Raw genomic sequence first — 19718 nt, forward strand, 5'->3', positions numbered from 1 at the left:
GATACACAAAATAAAACACTGCTGTGGGCAATACAGCAAATTCATAGTTCATACAGGATCACATATTTCCAAAGGAACTGAAAGGTTACCAAAAAAATTTTCACCATTTTCACCACACCTTTATTTAGCAATATAAACACATTTTGCCATGAAGGTCCATTACAAAAATTGTAACATACATACATACATACATTTATATAACTGTAGACAACCAAATATTTCACAACTGTATGGTTTAGAGTAAGGCACAAGAGAATATTTATAAAAATTACACTTAAAATTTTCAATTACATTGTGCACAATAAAGTTGACTCAGAAATAACCCAAGTTCAAGGCAAAAAGTAAAAGATACAATGGATTTATAAGCACCAAGATATTCTGACTACTAGTATACAGTATTGATTGAGTTCAAAATAATAAAAGTTTATTGGATTCAAGGCAGATAGCAGATAGAACAGATATTCCATTCAGTAGCTACCAACCATCCATCCATCCATCCATGCATTAGTTCCATCTCCTCATTCTACCATCTATGAATTACAAGTTATTTGTGGCCAGGCTTTTGCTGCTATGTCAATGTTTATAACGTACTTTCCACACCTCAGGCTTCATATTACCGAACTACAGCATTCCAAATCTATCCTATGTCAGATTTCTACTTCTTATGAAAAGTACACTAGTATTCTAAGACACCCTTGATCAAAAGCCGAGGTCTCTTTTATAAAGTCCTCTTGTTATCTTCACAGAAATGTTCACTGGGATTATTATGTGAGCAGCTGCATGTTTTTGCAAATCAAACTGCATTGCTCTGAAAGAACAATTCATGGACCCTAATCCAATTTTCTTCTCAACATTTAACATGAGTCACACGGGTCAAACCTGGCACTCCGCTTGGCTCTTTTGTGTAAACATTCTGAAATACATGGTTAAAAGGCCAAACAGCTACCAGGACTTCAAAATGCTATTTTGGGTAATCTTACCACTATGTTTATTAGTCTCTTACAGTGCATGTTTCTGTTATAAATAATGAAAACATTCATGCACGTCAGTAAATATAATAATGCAGCTCCCATTTTGACATTACACATATTATTCTGAATTAAGCTCTTTGAATGATTACTCAAAGTATGTCATAATATTGTTACACGAGCATCCGTCCTGTGGGACATAACCAGCATCTATTGCAGTTACTGTTGTAACTGATAATTGGTGTCAAAGTTACGCCACTTTTGCCCAATCCACAACACATCGATTTATTTTCATTTGGAAAATTATATATTCACATTGTCTCCATACACCCAATGCTTAGAAGTCATTAAGTTACACAGCTGTTTTATGTTTAAAGTTTCAGGGTTATTCAAATTGTCTTTACTAAAGAAATGTTAGAACCATTTTTGAAAGCAATAGGCATCCTGTAATAGACACCACACACCGAATACATCTACTCATAAACCAAGACGTACATTAGCTGTAATCAACCTGCAAGAGTGATTATGTCGAACCCTTCACAAACGTTTATATACAAAACTATTAACACATTCATTCCGCCTGTCGCTAAAAACCTGTTTGGTTCTTAAGAAAACTGGGAGCAAGCAGTTATAGTTCTGTGCACAGTGTCTATTATATAAAATAGACACAAACACTACCATATAAAGTAAGAAATTGTCTGGATTAGTCTTAATATAAAAATATCCCAATATTCAAAATAATTAAAACCAAAGCAAACAATTTTAACACATGGATTAGGTCCATTGCACAGTAAGAATAGGTACCAGAAAACTTTTCAGAGATCATAAAATATCTAGAGCTAATGCTCCATAAGGCATGTTCTTTGTGCAATCTGTAATGTTCCTAACATCACTCAACCTCCTCATCGTGAAAACTAAATGTCATAAACAAGCAATCAAGTTGGTGTGCTTGCAACACAGCAGTGTGCACACATATTCAATAAACATAGATGTAAAGCATTACCAACATAACCATATTCAATTACAGTACATTTCAGTAAAGATCAACAAATTTACAAATTAGCTTATTTATCCTTCAAACCACTCCTTGCAGGAAAAAATTATTTTAAACCGATGACCTTCACCAGTCTCTCCCACCATGTATAATGAAAGACGTTGGTCAATGGATCACAACATGTGGTCACACGCATCTGTGCACAATTCTTGTTCTCAACGAGTGCACACTTCAGTGGTGTGGCGGTACAGTTTTCATCTCAGTTCTTCAGTATGGCAACACTGTGCTGTCTAGGCATAAAACCAACCACGCATTCAGGCGTGTGTCAATGTTCCAGGTGACCCAATCTCATTGCAGTTATTTATATAACTATTAATATTCTTATTAATGTTATTTATTACATTCTTATTATTATTATTATTATTATTGACATAGCAGCAAATAAAGATAACTACTTGTTTGTTCCAAATGTTGCTACAATCCTCCCTCCCTTACTACCAGTTCATCACAGTCTTAACAACAGATCAGATCAGATCATTTGTGTTCACCTCGCAAATCTCACACAAACCACTAAAAATTACACTAGCTTTTGGAGTCGGTCAGTCATGCACTATGTTAACGTGGCAGTGAATGTGATAACAACCCTTAATGCAACAGGGTTAAGACTTCTGTCAAAAGCCCTTCACTTATATCATCATAACATTAACATTTACCAAGTCAAAGAAAACTCAAAAGCCACAAATGTATTCATTCTGTCATTCAATTATAATTTCACCATCACACTCATGATATATTCCATTAAATGACATCCACAACCTTTAATAAAAGCAAAGTTCTGTCATTCCATCCAAAAAGTAAAACATGATATATACATACATACAAATGCAATCACAAGACAACAACCAGCGATATATAACATGTTCACACCTACAGAAGCACAAAGGATGTCATCTGGTCTTTTAGTTAACATTAGTCAGTGGAAGAAATTAACATCTCAATGATATATAAAAAATTGGCTGTAAATTTGTCTGTTGGGCGGCTGAGGTAGTCTGAAGAATTTCCAGCCACGTCTGTAAAAAAGTGCATAAAATGCAGTCTGCAATACAAAACTGAACTACATTTCCAAGCACATCCTGAAATTCATTTTCATTGTAATTTCAGGCACCAGAATAACATGTCAAAAAATTTACAAATTGTTACTTAGGGAAGTACATCATTTGTATATTACAGCACTGTGCGGCGAATTCCAACCAGCTCAGATTTACACCACTGGGTCTTTAAGACTTCAAAATTTTTATGACCGAACAGTTTGTAATCAAGGGCAGATGCAAGTGATGAAACGGTGTCTCAACTTACAGTACCACCTTAAAATAAAATGACGCATTACAAAATCACTTGGAAAATTGTAAACAACAAAGCTATTATGCTAAATACATCTGTATTCCTTCTAGAGCCATTTTGTGCCCCTAAAATAATACCATCACATTCAGATGGACTTAAAACAATACACTTACGAGCCAAACACGGAGAATAATTCCAAAATTTCAGAAACAAGTCTGTAACTGAGGATAAAAGAAATGGATACTTTGCAGTCATTCGATTTTCTACCAGATACGACGGTGCAATACTGACATCTGGCTGATGTGCTCTTATTTACCAAAAGCAAAAAAGATTCAACATATTAATGCCAGCGTTACAATATCCACCACCATCTTTTGGTCAATGTAGATGCTGTACACCTAACCTCCCAATAAAAAATACAGTTACAGAAATATTTTGCCTTGAGCACACACACTCTTCTAGTATGTTTCATATTTATAGTCAAATCAAAAATTAAGAGATGAGAAAGACAACGTGTGGCCAAGAAACTATGGACATTTTCCGTATGCAAAGTTCACTTCATATGTAAAGGCATATGCAAATTTAAAACTGAGAGTGCCAGTCTGTTCATCCGTAAAAAACTTGTTCTAAAACTGCACTATGACATGTGTATGTGTGTAAAGTTCAATTATTAAAAATACAGGTGTAATTTTTACCTTCAGAAATAAATTCGGAAAAGTGTAGCATATAGAAAGCGGAGAAATGTTACAAGGCAAGTGGTATATTAAAATAGCAATTTTAAATGCAACAAAACAGGCACTTTTGGAGCCCTGAATTCACTCTCACTCACAGGGTATATAATATGTACATGTCCGCACACCAAGCAGTGCACAGGAGGTCACATGTGGATCGTTGCTGCTGTATAGCGAGCCTCGCCCCTCTTCCAGCTCCACTGACTCGGTCGATACTGAAGGAACAAGCAAAATCCTTATTAGCGGGGAGAGACATGCTTGCGGAGAATTACTGCTTCGTGCTATCACCTTGTAAATAGTCTTTGAACTACATGAATTATACTTGCATAACCTTTGAGACCAAATGAATGAACTTCATAAAATATGTATAAAGATTAGTGAGGGAGTAAAATTTAAGATTAAGTGTCACTTTAGACAAACAAGTGGTTATGAAAATGGACACAGCAAGGACCTCTGAAAAGCTGGTAAACTTCTACCAGACTGCACGGTGCTATAACCCAGATGTGTTGGTAAAACAGACTTACCCTGATTAGGAACTGTCCAGATGTTGAATGGGGGTTCCTGTAAGCATACAGCACCAAGATACCCAGGCCTGCCACTAGCGCAATGACAAACAGGATGCCAATAATTCCCGAGACGCTCATGGGCACAGTCACATCTCCTGTTAACAATAATTATAACTGCCATCACTCTTGTTATTACATAAAACTGTAAACTGGCCTCAAACACATAATTATGATCTCTATACATTTCGGTACAAAGACAAGAAAGCGTAGCATACTTTCACACACTAAAAACAAAACAAAAATGCGAAGATGAAACAAACGCAAGCTATTTGCTGGTGATTATGACAAAGAAATGAGATTCCTGTCTTCACGCAAGTAACTCCAAACACTAAAAATATGTAAATCAGCATAACATCCGCCCCACCTACAATGGATCCAGCCCCAAGAAGAGACAGGTGTTAGCATAAGTAGTCAGCCACGGGAACTTAAAATGACATCGTAAGATTAAAACTGCTCAAATTTTGTAGCAAGTCGTAGTTAGCAATATTTGTAAAAGCAAAATGGGACTGATCACTGCTGGAATATGCTTCTTCTTCTTCTTCTTCTATGGCTCACCGGTCCGTATTCGGTCCATGGCCTCCTCAATTCTCCTCTTCCATTCGGTCCTCTGTTAGGTCCGTCTGTCCGAGGCTTTGATCGAGGTTTCGAAACGTCTTCCTTTTTACGGTGCGAGGTTGTTAGCCTTGCGACCAACCCCGAACCTGGAGGACCAGGGTACCTGTCTTGGTCTGACCTCTCCCCCTCGACCAATCTGGCTGCGGAGGCCCTACCAGTAGCTATGCTACTGGCTGGAATATGCTACTCACTGATATATTTGCCCAACATGTTATGCTGCATGTATATAGTAATGTTCAGGACAGAACAAATAAAAGTGTAATAATGACTAAATGTATTTGTTCACACATTCACACTTTTACACCAACATATTATGTAGACTGCTGACTGTTATGAACAGAGAGCAATGGAATATTAACAAAATAGAGTAAATATGATAAAGTATGGTGGAGAGAGAGAGAGAGACGAGCCACTCACCACGCATCGCGCTGTGCTCCCCAGTACTCTGAATGTGGTCAGTCTGTACAACACTGTTTGTATGACCTCCCATTCTATTACTCTGCGGTCCATCCTCCGAGTCCTGAGGGATGAATGACGAATTAGCAGGAGCAGGAGGGCACTGCGTTGTGTTGCTCAGTGCTCTCTTGTCACAACCCTTATAGAGCCAATCTTGGCGATGTCTGTCCATTCCAGATGAGCACCTGTTGACAGCCGGACACCACTGACACTGCAACAAGAGGAAATCATGGTCTTGACAGCAGAGTTCAATTGTCAAACTGACTGGCAGCAAACGGGAAGGAACAAGTAACTCACCTGGAAGTCTGTGGACATGGCGAGGCAACTGGCACAGTCATGCTGGTCAACGCACGTTGGCAGAGCATGTAGAACAATCACTGTCCAGTTCCTGATGTCCTGGCGATTGAAGTTCACGCGATGATATTCATAGATGGTCTTCCTGCGGACAACTACGACAAACCAACACACAAAATTATAAAATGTTTAACTTTAAGACAATTAATGCAGGCAGAATATTAAAGTAATTTTCGAATACATAAAATACTGTCAATTATATGAACTTAGAAACTGGTGGTACAGAAAATGGAACATTTTTTAATGGCGTCCGACAGCTGGCCTTTTTGTGAGTCAAGTTCCGTTACGAAAGAGCTAGTCAGACATACATGGTATCAATAATGTCAACATGCCAGGTAACTTACAGAAGATCGTTCTGTCAATGATGTAGGCGTCGGACAGCCCGACCTTGACTGGATGATGGTCGTCCTGTATGCTCTCAATCACAACTGGCACATTCTGATACACAAAAACAATGTCGCCGTTATTGCGCAGTGTTGCCTGAAATGTGAAGTCACCTGAATCTGGCTTGTCCTGCAGTACCACCTTCTCCCACTGCACAGTGAATGCCGTGCCTGTAAACATAAAATGAAGGCTATTTCAAGTTAAAATAAAAAAATCTTCATCCTCAAACATTGGCTAATTTACACTTCAAATCACACTAACCCTTTTTCTTCCAAATCCATATATATATGCTAGCTAGCCAGTATACTTACCACAACGCCAATCCTATATGCGTTTATTATGAAATAAACATTGAATTCCAAGATAAAACTGTCAATAAAGTTGAGGGTACACATTTTTCAGGGATTACCTACATCCTCCAAAGTGCTACATACTTGTTCCTATCGAGACAGCGGGTAATGTCCGAAGCAAAAACTCTAAAGACTGGTGTGCACACGTGCACTGTATGATATCAAGCTTACCATTGTCCACATACTTCACATAAGATTCATTGGAGATGCTAGTGTCAAAGTTGGCCATGAGAGGTGCTATGTACTGCGTTGCTGCAAGCCATGAATGGACATACTCCCCAGTATAGAGAAAGCCTCCGGTGGCTATCGTCACATTACGGACCAAGTGGCCGTAAAACGGAAAGTTAAACGACAACTTCACTGTCTGCAAGAAGAAACGGTGTTACGACTGTTACGTTTCGTGTTGTGGCAACAAGCATGCGCAAACAAGACTTTCTTTAAATTATTAAGTGTTCTTCAAGCTCCAGCGTGAGTGAGAAACACCTTATGAGCCCACCCATGTCTGTCTGAAATGTTTTTTAAAACAACGGGATCCAAACGTTTCGATTTCTGCGAAACGACGGGACATCAATTTGTGATTCTCCTGTTATGTAGAAAGAAAAAGTTGTCGGTGTAACCACGGTTCCGGAGAATTTGACGTAAATACGTCTATACGGAAAGGAAGTTTATATATTGGCTTTATTCTAAATATTTCCTTTATACATGCTTTACAATTGAGATAAGTTTGATTAAGACTTTGCTTATTCAACTTGAATTAGTTACGCTTAAGATGGGTCTGTGGTAGCTGAATGTAATGTAATGTAATGTAACGTTTCCTAGGTAACAATAATGCCGAGTAAACAGACGACGTTTTGTAGGTAACATAACAATGCAGTTACACTTTTTCATTTCACTTTTTGCCGAATGACACTGACCCTAAAATATAGACGTATTTACGTCAAAAAGTATCTTCACATTCCTATTTTTGAAAAGGCAGATGGGAAGAAACAAAACATTCCAAACTGCATGGTAGGAAGCATTCTTCAAATTTAATTTGTTCTTTTTATGTGTTACAAGGGCCCCAAGTATCTGAAATTTACCAGACTCTGAAAGGGTTTGTTACATATTTTTGCATTTTGAAAGTATTATTTACAATTGACATAATTTAAACTTTTGTAGACACACTGCGTAATCAACAAACAAAACAAAATACATATTATACCCTGCAGATCACATGCCAAGTGCCAAAATATTATCACTTACTGCAGCTCGCCGATGTGACTGTGACAGCATGTCATTCACCTGAACGTCCGTTCTATCCGTCATATTCACCCAATACTGATGTCCCACCAGCTCATTGTTCGAAATGAACGAGCTGTTGTAGTACTGATGATAGTCCTGCCAACACCGCAAACATGACATTTAATGAACGTCCGTCACATACTTGCTGTGTGTTATTTGCGCTACGTGCATAAACAGAACACATATACGGGAAATCTAGTCCGTCCATGTGTACGTTTCAACTCAAGAACTCCTAGACAGACTCACACAACATTTTATATTAGAAATCCTCACAAAAATTTGTAGGGTAATTTCACAAACTCCAACCTCACAGCACACCTCAGTGCAGATTAGCTTAATATAATATACATTCAAAAACAATATAAAACAACATTTGTCTGTCTAATTCAGATAACAAACGTTGTTTTATGAATACTGTTCTCGAAGATTAGCACACGTAAGAGAGATCTTGAATGCGCCGTATGTATTTAACGGTCTGTATTACAGAATGACCGTCTTGTAGGATGTTACACGGGGCAGACTCAAAGAAACTGACCAACGCTTAACCCCCAGAGAAAGGACCCCCAGTACGCGCCGGTTACGAGGCTGAGCGGGCCCTGTAGCTGATGGATGCAGAGTACTGAAGAAAAAAACCCATGCCTCGATTGTGAACTGAACCCCAGTCATCCAGTCATCAACAGAAGCAGAGGAAAACGGTGAAGATCCGAGGATGACGCATGCAGCCTAGCTGCATCAGCGGAAACAAACATGCATTTGTTTAATGGCTTCCATATGTCTCAACCAAGAAGCAGAAGTGCATTCTACGTGACTTAGTCGGCAAAATTACCTGTTGATACTTTGGTATGTTATGATCATGAAGTGTGTTGTTATCGATCGGTTGTGAGAACTGGTCTATGGTGATGGTTATGTTAGCTTCATCCGACAACCCCGCATCTGATGAGTTTTCTGGCGAGATTCCCTTGAGCAACATCAACGTCGCATTAGGTCCTGCAAAACAAGCGAACGTACTTCTCAGATTCTGTTAACGGTGGAGACGTCAGAAGGAGGACAAAACGAGTTCTGCGCAGTTTTAAAACCTACAGAACTCTATTTGCCTGGGACTGTCGGGGCAATGCGCCTCAAGTGGGGATGGAAGCCTGGATGCGTGGCGGGGGGTATAATGGGACAGGAGAAAAGGTGGCCAGGACTACCATCCCCTTGTGGCAAGGAGATACATGAATTGGGTGAAACAGTTTTTGGTGTCAGCTCACCTTTGGTGTTACTGTGCGGTGGCACTGTTGAACTCACTGTCGTTACATTACTGTATGGAACCGTGGGCCCACTCGAAGCTGGCAGAGAGCTATTACTGGGGACACGCCATGAGGTCCTGTTGGGATCTTCCAGATTCATGGCTGTTCCATACCTCTCCGGTGTGAGAGTAATGTAACTCCCCACAGCTTGGACATGAGATCCAACTGGTGGTACCACTGTAGTAGCGCTCCCATTGATAATAGGCACTACTGTTGTTATCTGCAACTTTAGCTTTAAACCTTCATAAATCTTATCTTCGGCCCCATAGGAGCGACGAACAACAGAATGTCCTGACGGTAATTCACTGTCTTCGTAGTGGTAATACTGAACTGAAAGCAGAGAATTAATCACCCATAAAGTCTGCAAACAGGGCGACACTTAAGATTTCTGTCTTCTGGGTCGTTGTGCCGCGTAGTCTGTTGGCAATCTTCAGACTCACCGCCGTGGAAACCTCAAATCCTACAGAGCAATACTTACTATGGCAGATTTCACATTTTCCATTTCCTCCGAAATGACAGAATAACATAGAATGTGAAAAAAAAGGTGGCAATTTTTATGGCAACAGCACATGTATTTCGCGAATCGTGTAATAAAATGTAGTATTCTAGAAACTGAAATCAAATTACAGATGCTGGGTCTTCAGAAAAATAAATGTTACTGATATTTACATTTATTTCACTTAAGTTACAAATCCAGCTGTCATAATTATTTTCAAGCACAGAATTAAAAATTACATTATGTTTCAAGAATTCCTCTATGGGGGGGGGGGGGGGAGTCCATTCAGAAAGGCAATACATCAGCTTCAACAAATTCTTAAAATTACCTTGAAATCACTACAGTATAACGATGATGATGATGATGAGACAGAGTGAATCCAGTTTAAACACATCTGGCATCACTGATTAAAATCAGCGTAAAATGGACTGGGGGTGAGATCATTTGATATTTTCACATCCTGTCAAAGGACTGTACCCTGAGCCAGATGAATCCTTTCACACCCTCCTACACCCTGTTCTTTTGAGATTAATAAAAATACTGCATTTCATCTACATCTAGGTCTCTCATGTGATATCTTCCTTTAAGGTTCTCCAGAGAACATATTGCTTTGTTTCTGATGTATAAAAGCTACATTCCCCGACCATCCCACATGAAAGAAGGTTTGTCAGAGTACAGCTAGCGTCATAATTCCAATCATCTTCAATCTCCTTGTATAATATGCTTTCAAGCGCTTGATTTTTGTTGTGCATTGTTCGTTCAAGATGGGGCATTCTGCGTGGAACACTGCATCTGTTTCATGCAACAATGAAACTCTGTACCCAGAGACAATTCCAATTTGTTTCAACGACGCTTTCTCAACTGTACGTGTGTGTGTGTATGATGACATCGAAAGGACTGAACAAAATTGCCGGTACTACCCCAGTAAATGACGGAAACGCAAAATGAGTCACGTGAGACGACGTCCGAGGCCTCAGGAACACGAAGCATATTACCGGTGGTTCATAAATGACGCATATCAGGTGTTGATAACCCCACTTCCGGTTCCGCTTTGTGATCGCTTCCCGGATGCGAGACGCCAGGCTTCAAGAGAAACGTGAAGAACAATCGATACGCGCAGAGTAGTTGGAGCAGAGTTGTGAAACAACACAGCAGAATGATTTCACAGCCCGCTTCTTCCGTTGAAGGCGGAGTGAGCTTACGCGAAACTACATTCAAATTCTACAAGAAAACGGTTACGCCTGGCGGGGAACAGAGCAAACATCTCGATCGCGTAAGCCGATTCCGACGTCAGCGTCAGGATACCTGAGGCGACCCAGGTCTCAAGTACGTTATCTGGCAAACAGGCAAGGGAATAGATTTCTGCAACAAGATTCATATTCACTGTCCTAGCAATTACAAGAGGAATATAAATCCTCGTTACGTAAACTGTCTCCTGCAAAAACAAGACTAGTGTGTACCTGTATTTATGTACGTCTCTTACCGGACGACTTTCTACTGTTTCATAATGAATACTATCGACATTTGACTTTCTGCGCCATTTTCGAATTATTTATTGCACAAAAACGTACCCACTGATTCAACAAACTGAAAACGATAATAATATTACCATTAACTGTCCAAACAGGAGCTATTTGTAAATTTCCATTGTCGACACAGATGAAACAATTCGGGAATAAAGAGTTCACGATTCGAAGAACAGTTAATGCATCAAATGATTTTCCAGTGACATTATTTGCAAGTAAATTCTTCGATTTGATGTTTCGGGTTGTCCTATTACCGGAATAATATGTCAATTCAAAATCTGCAGTTTTACCACTTATTCCAGACTTCATCCTTTAAAAAAAAATCGTGAAAATTTACGGTATTATTTCGTGTCCAACAAACAGCAACGCTTATGAGTGAATTATTTCCTTCTTCACGCTCTGGCGCGAGCGAAAACAGCAGACCACATCCGGCTGTCGTGCAACGGGACCCCAGATAACACTGTCGAAACATTTCGCAACAATGGGAATAAGATTACCACCGTTGTAACACGCTGCTAAGCAACAATGACCTCAGATCTCATCAGTGCAACAATGACCTTCGTGTCGTGGAGTGAAGAACGCCTTTGTAATGTCAGCGTTCTCCAATCTCGTCAGTGTACACATCCGATCTAGCAGTTAGTGTTTTCAGACCGGACGCTAGAATGGTCGGTTCCCTGTCCTTGATCCGACAAACAGCGGGCGGGGGCGGTCCAAACTGGCACGAGAATGGACCAATTTAAATAATGAGGAACTTCACAATTTGTAATCTTCACATAAATGGTGATCAGACGATTAAATCAAGAGAGATTTGGTTGTGCGGGGCATGAAGTATACTTTAGGGGAAACAGACAAAAGAATGCGAGAGTTTAATACCGAAACTGACCCTTAAGGACACAAACTGGAATTTGTGAAGACGCAGCTGAACCTCTCGGACCTCACGAGAAAACAATTGAGATAAACGTAAAATTAAATTATCTATTTCTCCTTCAGTTTAAAATAACAAAATATCAAAACAAACTCCACGACGTAACCCTCGAGATCTTTCAACAATTACAACTTCCGAATTAAAGTCGAAACATTTTGGATGATGGCACCAGCCAATCCGCCAGATTTTTCGTGGCCTTTCTCAGTCCCTCCTTCATTTCGTTCCACGCTACAAACGGAGCTGTTAAATAAACTACAAACACACAAATAATCAGTCTGCAAACCTAATTAGTCCACGTCCAATCGATATATATCGATACTGCTCGGCCTGAGACAATTCTGTAGCACTGATGCGTACAAACGCAGACTAACAAAAACAAGTGTTCATGGAAATGCGATAATTATTACGTGTGGTCTCTTCTGACGTTACCATTGCAACATTACTATTTGTACTGCGCTAAATCGTATAGATTCGTTTATTAACATAAAAAGTAATTATTTTAATTTTAATATATTGCTTTGTTAGACTTTTCAACCGTTAATCTTGACGGGTAATTTTATAGTGTTTTGATGTTAAAAGTTGATTGATGTCTTCGTATGCATTAAAATCCACGAAATTTTACAAAAATGTTACAGTGGAACCACGGTTCCGGAGAATTTGACGTAAATACGTCTATACGGAAAGGAAGTTTATATATTGGCTTTATTCTAAATATTTCCTTTATACATGCTTTACAATTGAGATAAGTTTGATTAAGACTTTGCTTATTTAACTTGAATTAGTTACGCTTAAGATGGGTCTGTGGTGGCTGAATGTAATGTAAAGTAATGTAATGTTTTATAGGTAACAACAATTCCGAGTAAACACGACGTTCCCTAGGTAACCATCTTACACTTTTTCCGAATGACCCTTCCTTATAGACGTATTTACGTCAAAAAAAACCCAAACTGAACATTCTGAACTAAAAATAATGCATAACCACGCTTAAATTTTGTCAGAACTCCCCCTCACTGTCCGCCACTGGTACTTGGACGCAAAGTTCAAAATTATTTGTTCCCAAAAATAATACGAAAAGAGTAAACTCAGTTATGAAATAATTCCCCCGAGAATCTGGGAGGCGGCAACCCTGAGCGTTCCTTCGTCTGGCAACGCAAAGCATTTCTTTTCCTTTCTTTTTATCAGAATTGCGAAATGGCGCCGGATGCACCCAGTTGATGAACCTTCACCCCACAAGGTCACCGGCCCACGGCGTGATCATCAGATAATCGGAATGTCATTTCCTGTCCCAGTAAACGCCTAGTCCGGCGTTTTCTTGCCGAGAGCCTACACGTCGCATTTCGCTTCACTTCGCTTCCGATCCAAACTTCGACAACTCGGAAGAATCAGGCGTAGATGGGAGGATAATATTAAAATGGACATTACGAAAACAGGGTTACAGGGTATGGAATGGTTTCATCTGGCTGAAGACAAGGGCCGTACGCGGCGGACTCTTGTAAATACCGTAATGAACCTTAGGATTCCACAAAACACACGTAATTTCCTGACGAGACTGTACTTGTAGCTTCTGCGTAAGCACCAAAGATGTTTAAGGAGCGTGAAGGAAGTTCCACGCATTCCAAGATTTATCGTAGCGGCTGCTAAACATAATCCTCTAAAGCCCAGTGGTAACTATACGTACCACCTACTTTAACAATTAGTAACTCTGCATTTCATATTTTTATGCATCTTATGATTGCCAATGCAAACAGCGACTACTTTCTTAAACAGCGTTAACCATTTGATCTTTGTAATGGTGAAGTGTGGTGTTTACTTCGCGGTACGGACTGTATTATTAAATAATATTTAGACGAGTTTCGGCTTCGAAGGGTTAATTAATTATCAGAATAAACAGCGATTATTCCCTTAAACAGCGTTAACCAGCTGATCTCTGTAACGGTGAAGCGCTGTGTTTTCTTCGCGGTACGGGCCGAATTCTTAAATATTATTTAGACGAGCTTTGACTTCAAAGGGATAATGCCAGAATATGAGCATCCAACGTGGGCACACAAACACGATTTACAACACGCAACTCTCGGATTGGACAGCGACCGGAGTCAACATTAAAATACAAACTGTGGCAACGAACCACGCGCAGAAGGGAGAACAGCGAATTTCCGGAATATCGTGTATTTCACGAGCCACAACCGTGGTGCAATCAACCTAGACAGTTCTGCTTGCAGACCGATGTTTTGTTGTTGTTGGTTTTGCATTCACTTACGTAACAAATAACAACGACGGCGCCTTGAATGAGCATTGCGAAACAGTTAAACAGGCAGAGAGACAGACAGACAGCAACTCCGAACATTCTAGCAATCGCCGTCGCAAGTGTCTGACAATTCATCAATTGCATGAGTACTACAGCACTCAATAGAAATAATACGAATTATGAATTTGTGAGGATGAAGAAGGAAGTGATCGCTGTCTGCCTAGGAAGTTCCAGTGCAATCCCAAAGCGACCGTCCCGACAGCTTGGGACCTGAGCGGTAGTTACGTCCTGTTCTGAAAACATCCGCTCCTTATTTAGGACCCGGGGCCTAACAGGTAGAAACAGAGGTCATCCGGCGATTACAAATTTTTTCAATCGCACGCTGCGTTAAGCCTCTTTTCTCAAAAAACTGTTTTTCAGGTTACAATCCGAAATCCTGTAGAATTGGTTTCTGATTCTCACGACGAGGAGTCTGAAGTTGGCTGGATGTCCTGTGTGGGATGATGTACGGGGACACCACCTACCAGACTACACGACGAAACATCCCAGAGGACAGCTAACTTCCTGTAAAACCGATTTCCAGATGTGACCGTGATATCCACACACTCCGAGGACTCCGAGAACGAGCAAGAGTGCGCCGCCAGAACCAACCAGACCACTAACTCGGCCCTTTTCAGGGCCCTTATCCATACAACTAAACTCACCTTTCTCTCTCTACTTTCTCTCCCTCTCCCACTCTCGCCCACGTGCTACCATTGGTCCACTCCCATACCTGCTCCCATTGGCTCGGGGCAGGCTACACCTTTCACTTCCCTGCCTATAAATCCAACTCCTCACACCCTATTGGCATATTCATCGCCCTGATGACGGAGGCAGTATGACCTTTGAAACGTTGGTTAACATCGACCAGACTACACAGCGCAATAACCCAGAAGTCAGAAATCTTCATTCCCTAAACACTTTATAAGGGCTGGCGCACGAGCGGTTTTTCTGCCGCACCGGTAAAACCACCGCAACTGGATATTCTTTTTCGCCTGTCCACACGGACGGTGAAATAAACGCATTGTTCGCGTTTTCTTTTCAGTTGGGTGCAAGATTTTGTTGAGACTGTCCCTGTGTGAGCTTTTTGCTAAGAGCAGGGGCAAAGCGTAGAAATAAATTCTGGTTCCCTCCACTTCTAAGTCAAAGATTGTCGAAAGCCCAATTTCACGAGTTATATGAGGACCCGCGGATGTATCCAAAGAAATTATTCAGATACTTTCTTTGTTTCGTCACGTAGGCTCGGGTTCGGCTGTTTCAGAAAATAATCCCCGTTTATTACCAGAATCATACGAAGCCCTTGCATACGACCAGTGCAAAGTTACCACTGGTCTTTTTATTGGTTAAGTTACATTTTAAAATAGCCTGTGGAAATTTTACATAATTCACTGTCGATAAAATATAAGAATTATTATTATATTATATTATTATTGGATGTGTTTTTGAAATGTGTGTAAGGTGGAATGTTTTTGTACGAGTGGATGTCTAGTTACGTGTGTGGGGTGTCCTATGGAGTGTACTTGTTTATATGTATTTTGTTGCAATTGTGTGCAAACCCAATTGCAGTAAATAAATAAATAATAATTAATAACAATGTTATATGAAAAATTCTATTAAAGAAACTAAAGGTACAGGCTTTTTTTATACAATTATGAACGAGATCTAAAATCAACAGACAAACAAACACGGCTAATAACAGCTGGAAAATTTCGAATTTGAACGGCTTTGGTGAATGTTTGTACAAAGTCAGTGATTTTCACAAAATCACGGAAACATTTAAAATTACAGTCCAGTGAACAAACTGATTTCGACCCAACGGCGTAACTAATTAGGACATTGGATGGGGGGGGGGGGTGGAAACTACGTGCTGGATGTTTTGGGATTGAACAGACCCGATGTAAACACGTACGAGGGGAGGGATTCAGAGACCCTTAAGCAAAACATTGGTGAAGTCGTGGGGGAGAGACAAAACGAGAACTTTGCACAGACGTAAAATAGAAACGTAGGAAAATTCAAGGACGACAATAAGATTACTGCGCAAATAAACAGATGTAAGGACTTGACGAAATGCCCGAAGACCGAGCGGGATTAAGAATCAGTGGAGAAAATACAATCAGATGATGACAAAAGGGCTGTGGGTTTGTGGTTCGTTCGGTCACGTAACTAAAAAAAGACGCTGATACCTGGTGCTACGTGACGAAGCATCCTGTCGGACCGGTTCCGGTTTCCTCAGCTCGCAAGTAATTAGTCATCGCGTTAAATATACGACAGCCACACTGCGCAATTTGATAGGCAAGTCGTATCCAATACACGGACTCGGTGTCTGTGCAGTCCCAGATTTCGCACGAGTCCGAGGGAAAGCCACGTGAAGCTTGAAGTCAGGAGAGCAGAGATTGTGTGAAAAGCGTTCCGGCTAGAAAACGAACCGATGGTCACAAGTCTGCGGACACGCGGAAAAAAGTAGCAACTTAACTGACGTCACTGTGCTTCCGGCTGGGAAAGTCGGCTCCGGCCAGCAAGTGTCAAAGCGACAACACCAATGGAAGAATCCTTTTTGTGTTCTTTGCGTCGCTTTGATGAATTCAGAACACTGTCTACACCCCTAGAAGTACAGTTTTACATGTCAATCCATCGAACGACAGGTTTGGAAAAAAAAACCGTCTACGTCACTGGAAATGAAACACGTTTTGTGGAGAAACAAGGATCCCAATCTACATGTTTCTAGACAGGAGATGAGACGACTCTCAATTCAACAGCGGAACCAATTCCTCAAATTTTATATGCTATGCTGTCATCCCAAGATATTTTTACTTCACAACATTTTTAAGGATTTGTTAGTCATCTTCATATATTGATTTTTTTAAAGCAATATATACTACATGCAGGGTGCATGATGATAATCCACCACTACCCATAGAGTTAAACTAACTCCAAAACTGTTACTTCATTTTATCTACTGCAAGATCACAAAAAAAATCTGTACTTGATATTTTCTTCTATTCAATCACTGTATCAAGCAATTCCACATTCCCAAGATTTCATATAATATACAGCAATGGAATCACACAAAAATTAGCAGAAATTAAAACGTTACAGACGTTTAAGAACTGCGTGAAACACAATCTCAGATCAAGATCACATCAAAAGAGAAATAACAGTACAATGAAAATAAATAAACGTTCAATAACCTAGAAGATTTTGAGTAACTTCAAAGTCGTAACTACATGAACTGGTGTGCAAATCAACCAACTGAACACAATATATACAATCTTCTCTAGATGACAGATTAGACTCACTGAGGATATGAAACAAGGCCTACAAAGAACAGATTGTATTACAATACTGCTGCAATTATCCCTTTATTATTGCATCATTTCAACAAATCATACTATGGCAGTTTGGAATTCTGTCTCCAATGTTCAACATTTTCTTTTTTAATAAACATGGCAAAAGAAACACTTTCTACCCGTGCTTAACGAAGTGTGGCCAAGTGACCGATTATGAGAAATTTTCCAGTTTCTAATACAGAAATCCAACTGTCCATTGTTCACAATGAATGTATTTTTAACTACACCCCGAACTCGAAAGTATACCATCTTAGTAGCAATTGTCACTTAGTAGAATTACAAACCACCAAAGTTAAGTCTAACCGCATAAAACTTAAAACAAAGTCCTGTATTTAATTACCATTTGGCTCACTGTCCAACAACCTTACCCCTACATGCATCAGCTATTCATTACTGCAGCCTTGCGTAAACATCGGTTTAAAAGAAAACTTGAGAACTTGGACTGTACAGCCCGTTACACTGTAACGACATTCCTAATAACAGAATAAAATGCCTAACATATAATACATATTTTTCTTACCTGAATTTGAGAAACTCACATCTACTCCTAGGAAGGCGAGAAAAAATAAGCAAAAGCAAGAATACCTCCACATAACGTGCAACGCCATTTTTAACTTTCCACCTTCTGACGTCATTCACAACTTCTTCTTTTTCATCCTGAACTTCCCACAGAATGCGCACTTTCGTGACATCTACTGTCGGACCTTTAAATTACTATAATAGATGACAATCACCGGGCACCAACGAGGTCGGAATATTGAAGCATCAAACGTCGTGAGGGCGCCAAAGACAAAGCAGGCGTTAGAAATGAATACGAAATAGCAGGCAGCCATTTACTGTAAAGGCAATTATGACGTCAGATTTCAGGTTTCCATGGCGGCAAATGTGAAAATGGCTGTCCTATGATGGCGCGTGGCGTAATCTGATAGAAGTTTAGAGACGTCTCAGAGGTTCTTACTGCCTCTGTCATCAGGGCGTTGAAGATATAATCAGCAAGGACGTTTGAAACTTTGGTAAATTTCTACTAGGATTTCACACCAATTTAAAAGATGGCCATCTTCTGATTTCGAAGTTTTAATATGCATTATTCCTTTACTAATTTTGAAGTAAAATGCTGCCAAGGTCTTTTAGCTGCTAATACATTTTTGTATCCTGTGATGTACTGTATTATTACACACTTATTAGCATATAATATAAAATAGTGTAGTTGCGTCATATTGTGATTTATTAAATTAAAATTAAATTATTTGGTTATTCCGTCAAATCACAATGTATTTAAAATAAGATAATTAAAATAATTAAAATATCATTCTTTGTTCCATATCGAATAATCCAACTGTAAATCGATTAATCGATATGGAACAAAGAATGATATTTTAATTATTTTAATTATCTTATTTTAAATACATTGTGATTTGACGGAATAACCAAATAATTTAATTTTAATATTAGCATATGTTGATAATTTTTTAACAAGAGTCACGCCATAAATCTTTATGTTCTCTTTTCTTTTAATTTTGACATTTGGAAGAATGGATGAGCGAGATGTACGTACATTGTTATTTCGATACAGGCATATGGTGTCATTTCATTTGTTTTGTTCTCATAACAGAGGTCTCAAATAATTGAACAGAAGTTAACAAGGGGCTCACAGGAGCCCCTTTAAGGCCTCGCAGCACTTCTTGGCTGTTTCATTACGCGAACTATAGATTTATTATTACCAAATTAATGAACACTTCAGTTGCGATATGATACATCCACTGCCAACACGAAACTTGCAGCAAAATTTTGAGAGATTAAGATATAAAAGT

At 39.6% G+C, this 19718-nt stretch overlaps 1 protein-coding gene and 1 long non-coding RNA gene across 3 annotated transcripts; one reads left to right on the plus strand and one right to left on the minus strand.

The window, feature by feature from the left end:
- Positions 1–97: 97 nt before the first annotated feature.
- On the minus strand, positions 98–18555 carry l(1)G0289 (plexin domain containing lethal (1) G0289). 2 transcript variants are annotated; one of them, XM_087346140.1, is made up of 11 exons: positions 18428–18555; positions 9291–9659; positions 8867–9027; positions 8002–8136; positions 6931–7123; positions 6370–6579; positions 5969–6120; positions 5633–5882; positions 4559–4695; positions 4133–4249; positions 98–3032 (listed from the first exon to the last, which is right to left on the minus strand). In XM_087346140.1, exons 1-10 carry the CDS (start codon positions 18540–18542, stop codon positions 4181–4183), a joined length of 1791 nt encoding a protein of 596 aa, XP_087202266.1. In that variant the 5' UTR covers positions 18543–18555; the 3' UTR covers positions 98–3032; positions 4133–4180. The 2 variants fall into 2 exon arrangements, with proteins under 2 accessions (XP_087202266.1, XP_087202265.1); XM_087346139.1 differs by having other exon boundaries at positions 98–4249.
- On the plus strand, positions 12809–16159 carry LOC147874169 (uncharacterized). The gene is made up of 2 exons (XR_015534448.1): positions 12809–14856; positions 14942–16159. It is a non-coding gene; the product is annotated as an uncharacterized LOC147874169 (long non-coding RNA).
- Positions 18556–19718: the final 1163 nt, after the last annotated feature.

This window comes from Zootermopsis nevadensis, unplaced genomic scaffold (genome assembly GCF_977971745.1).
Source record: "Zootermopsis nevadensis isolate Lab colony 2312 unplaced genomic scaffold, Znev_1.0 Znev_ptg000010l, whole genome shotgun sequence".
Classification (NCBI taxonomy): Eukaryota; Metazoa; Arthropoda; class Insecta; order Blattodea; family Termopsidae; genus Zootermopsis; species Zootermopsis nevadensis.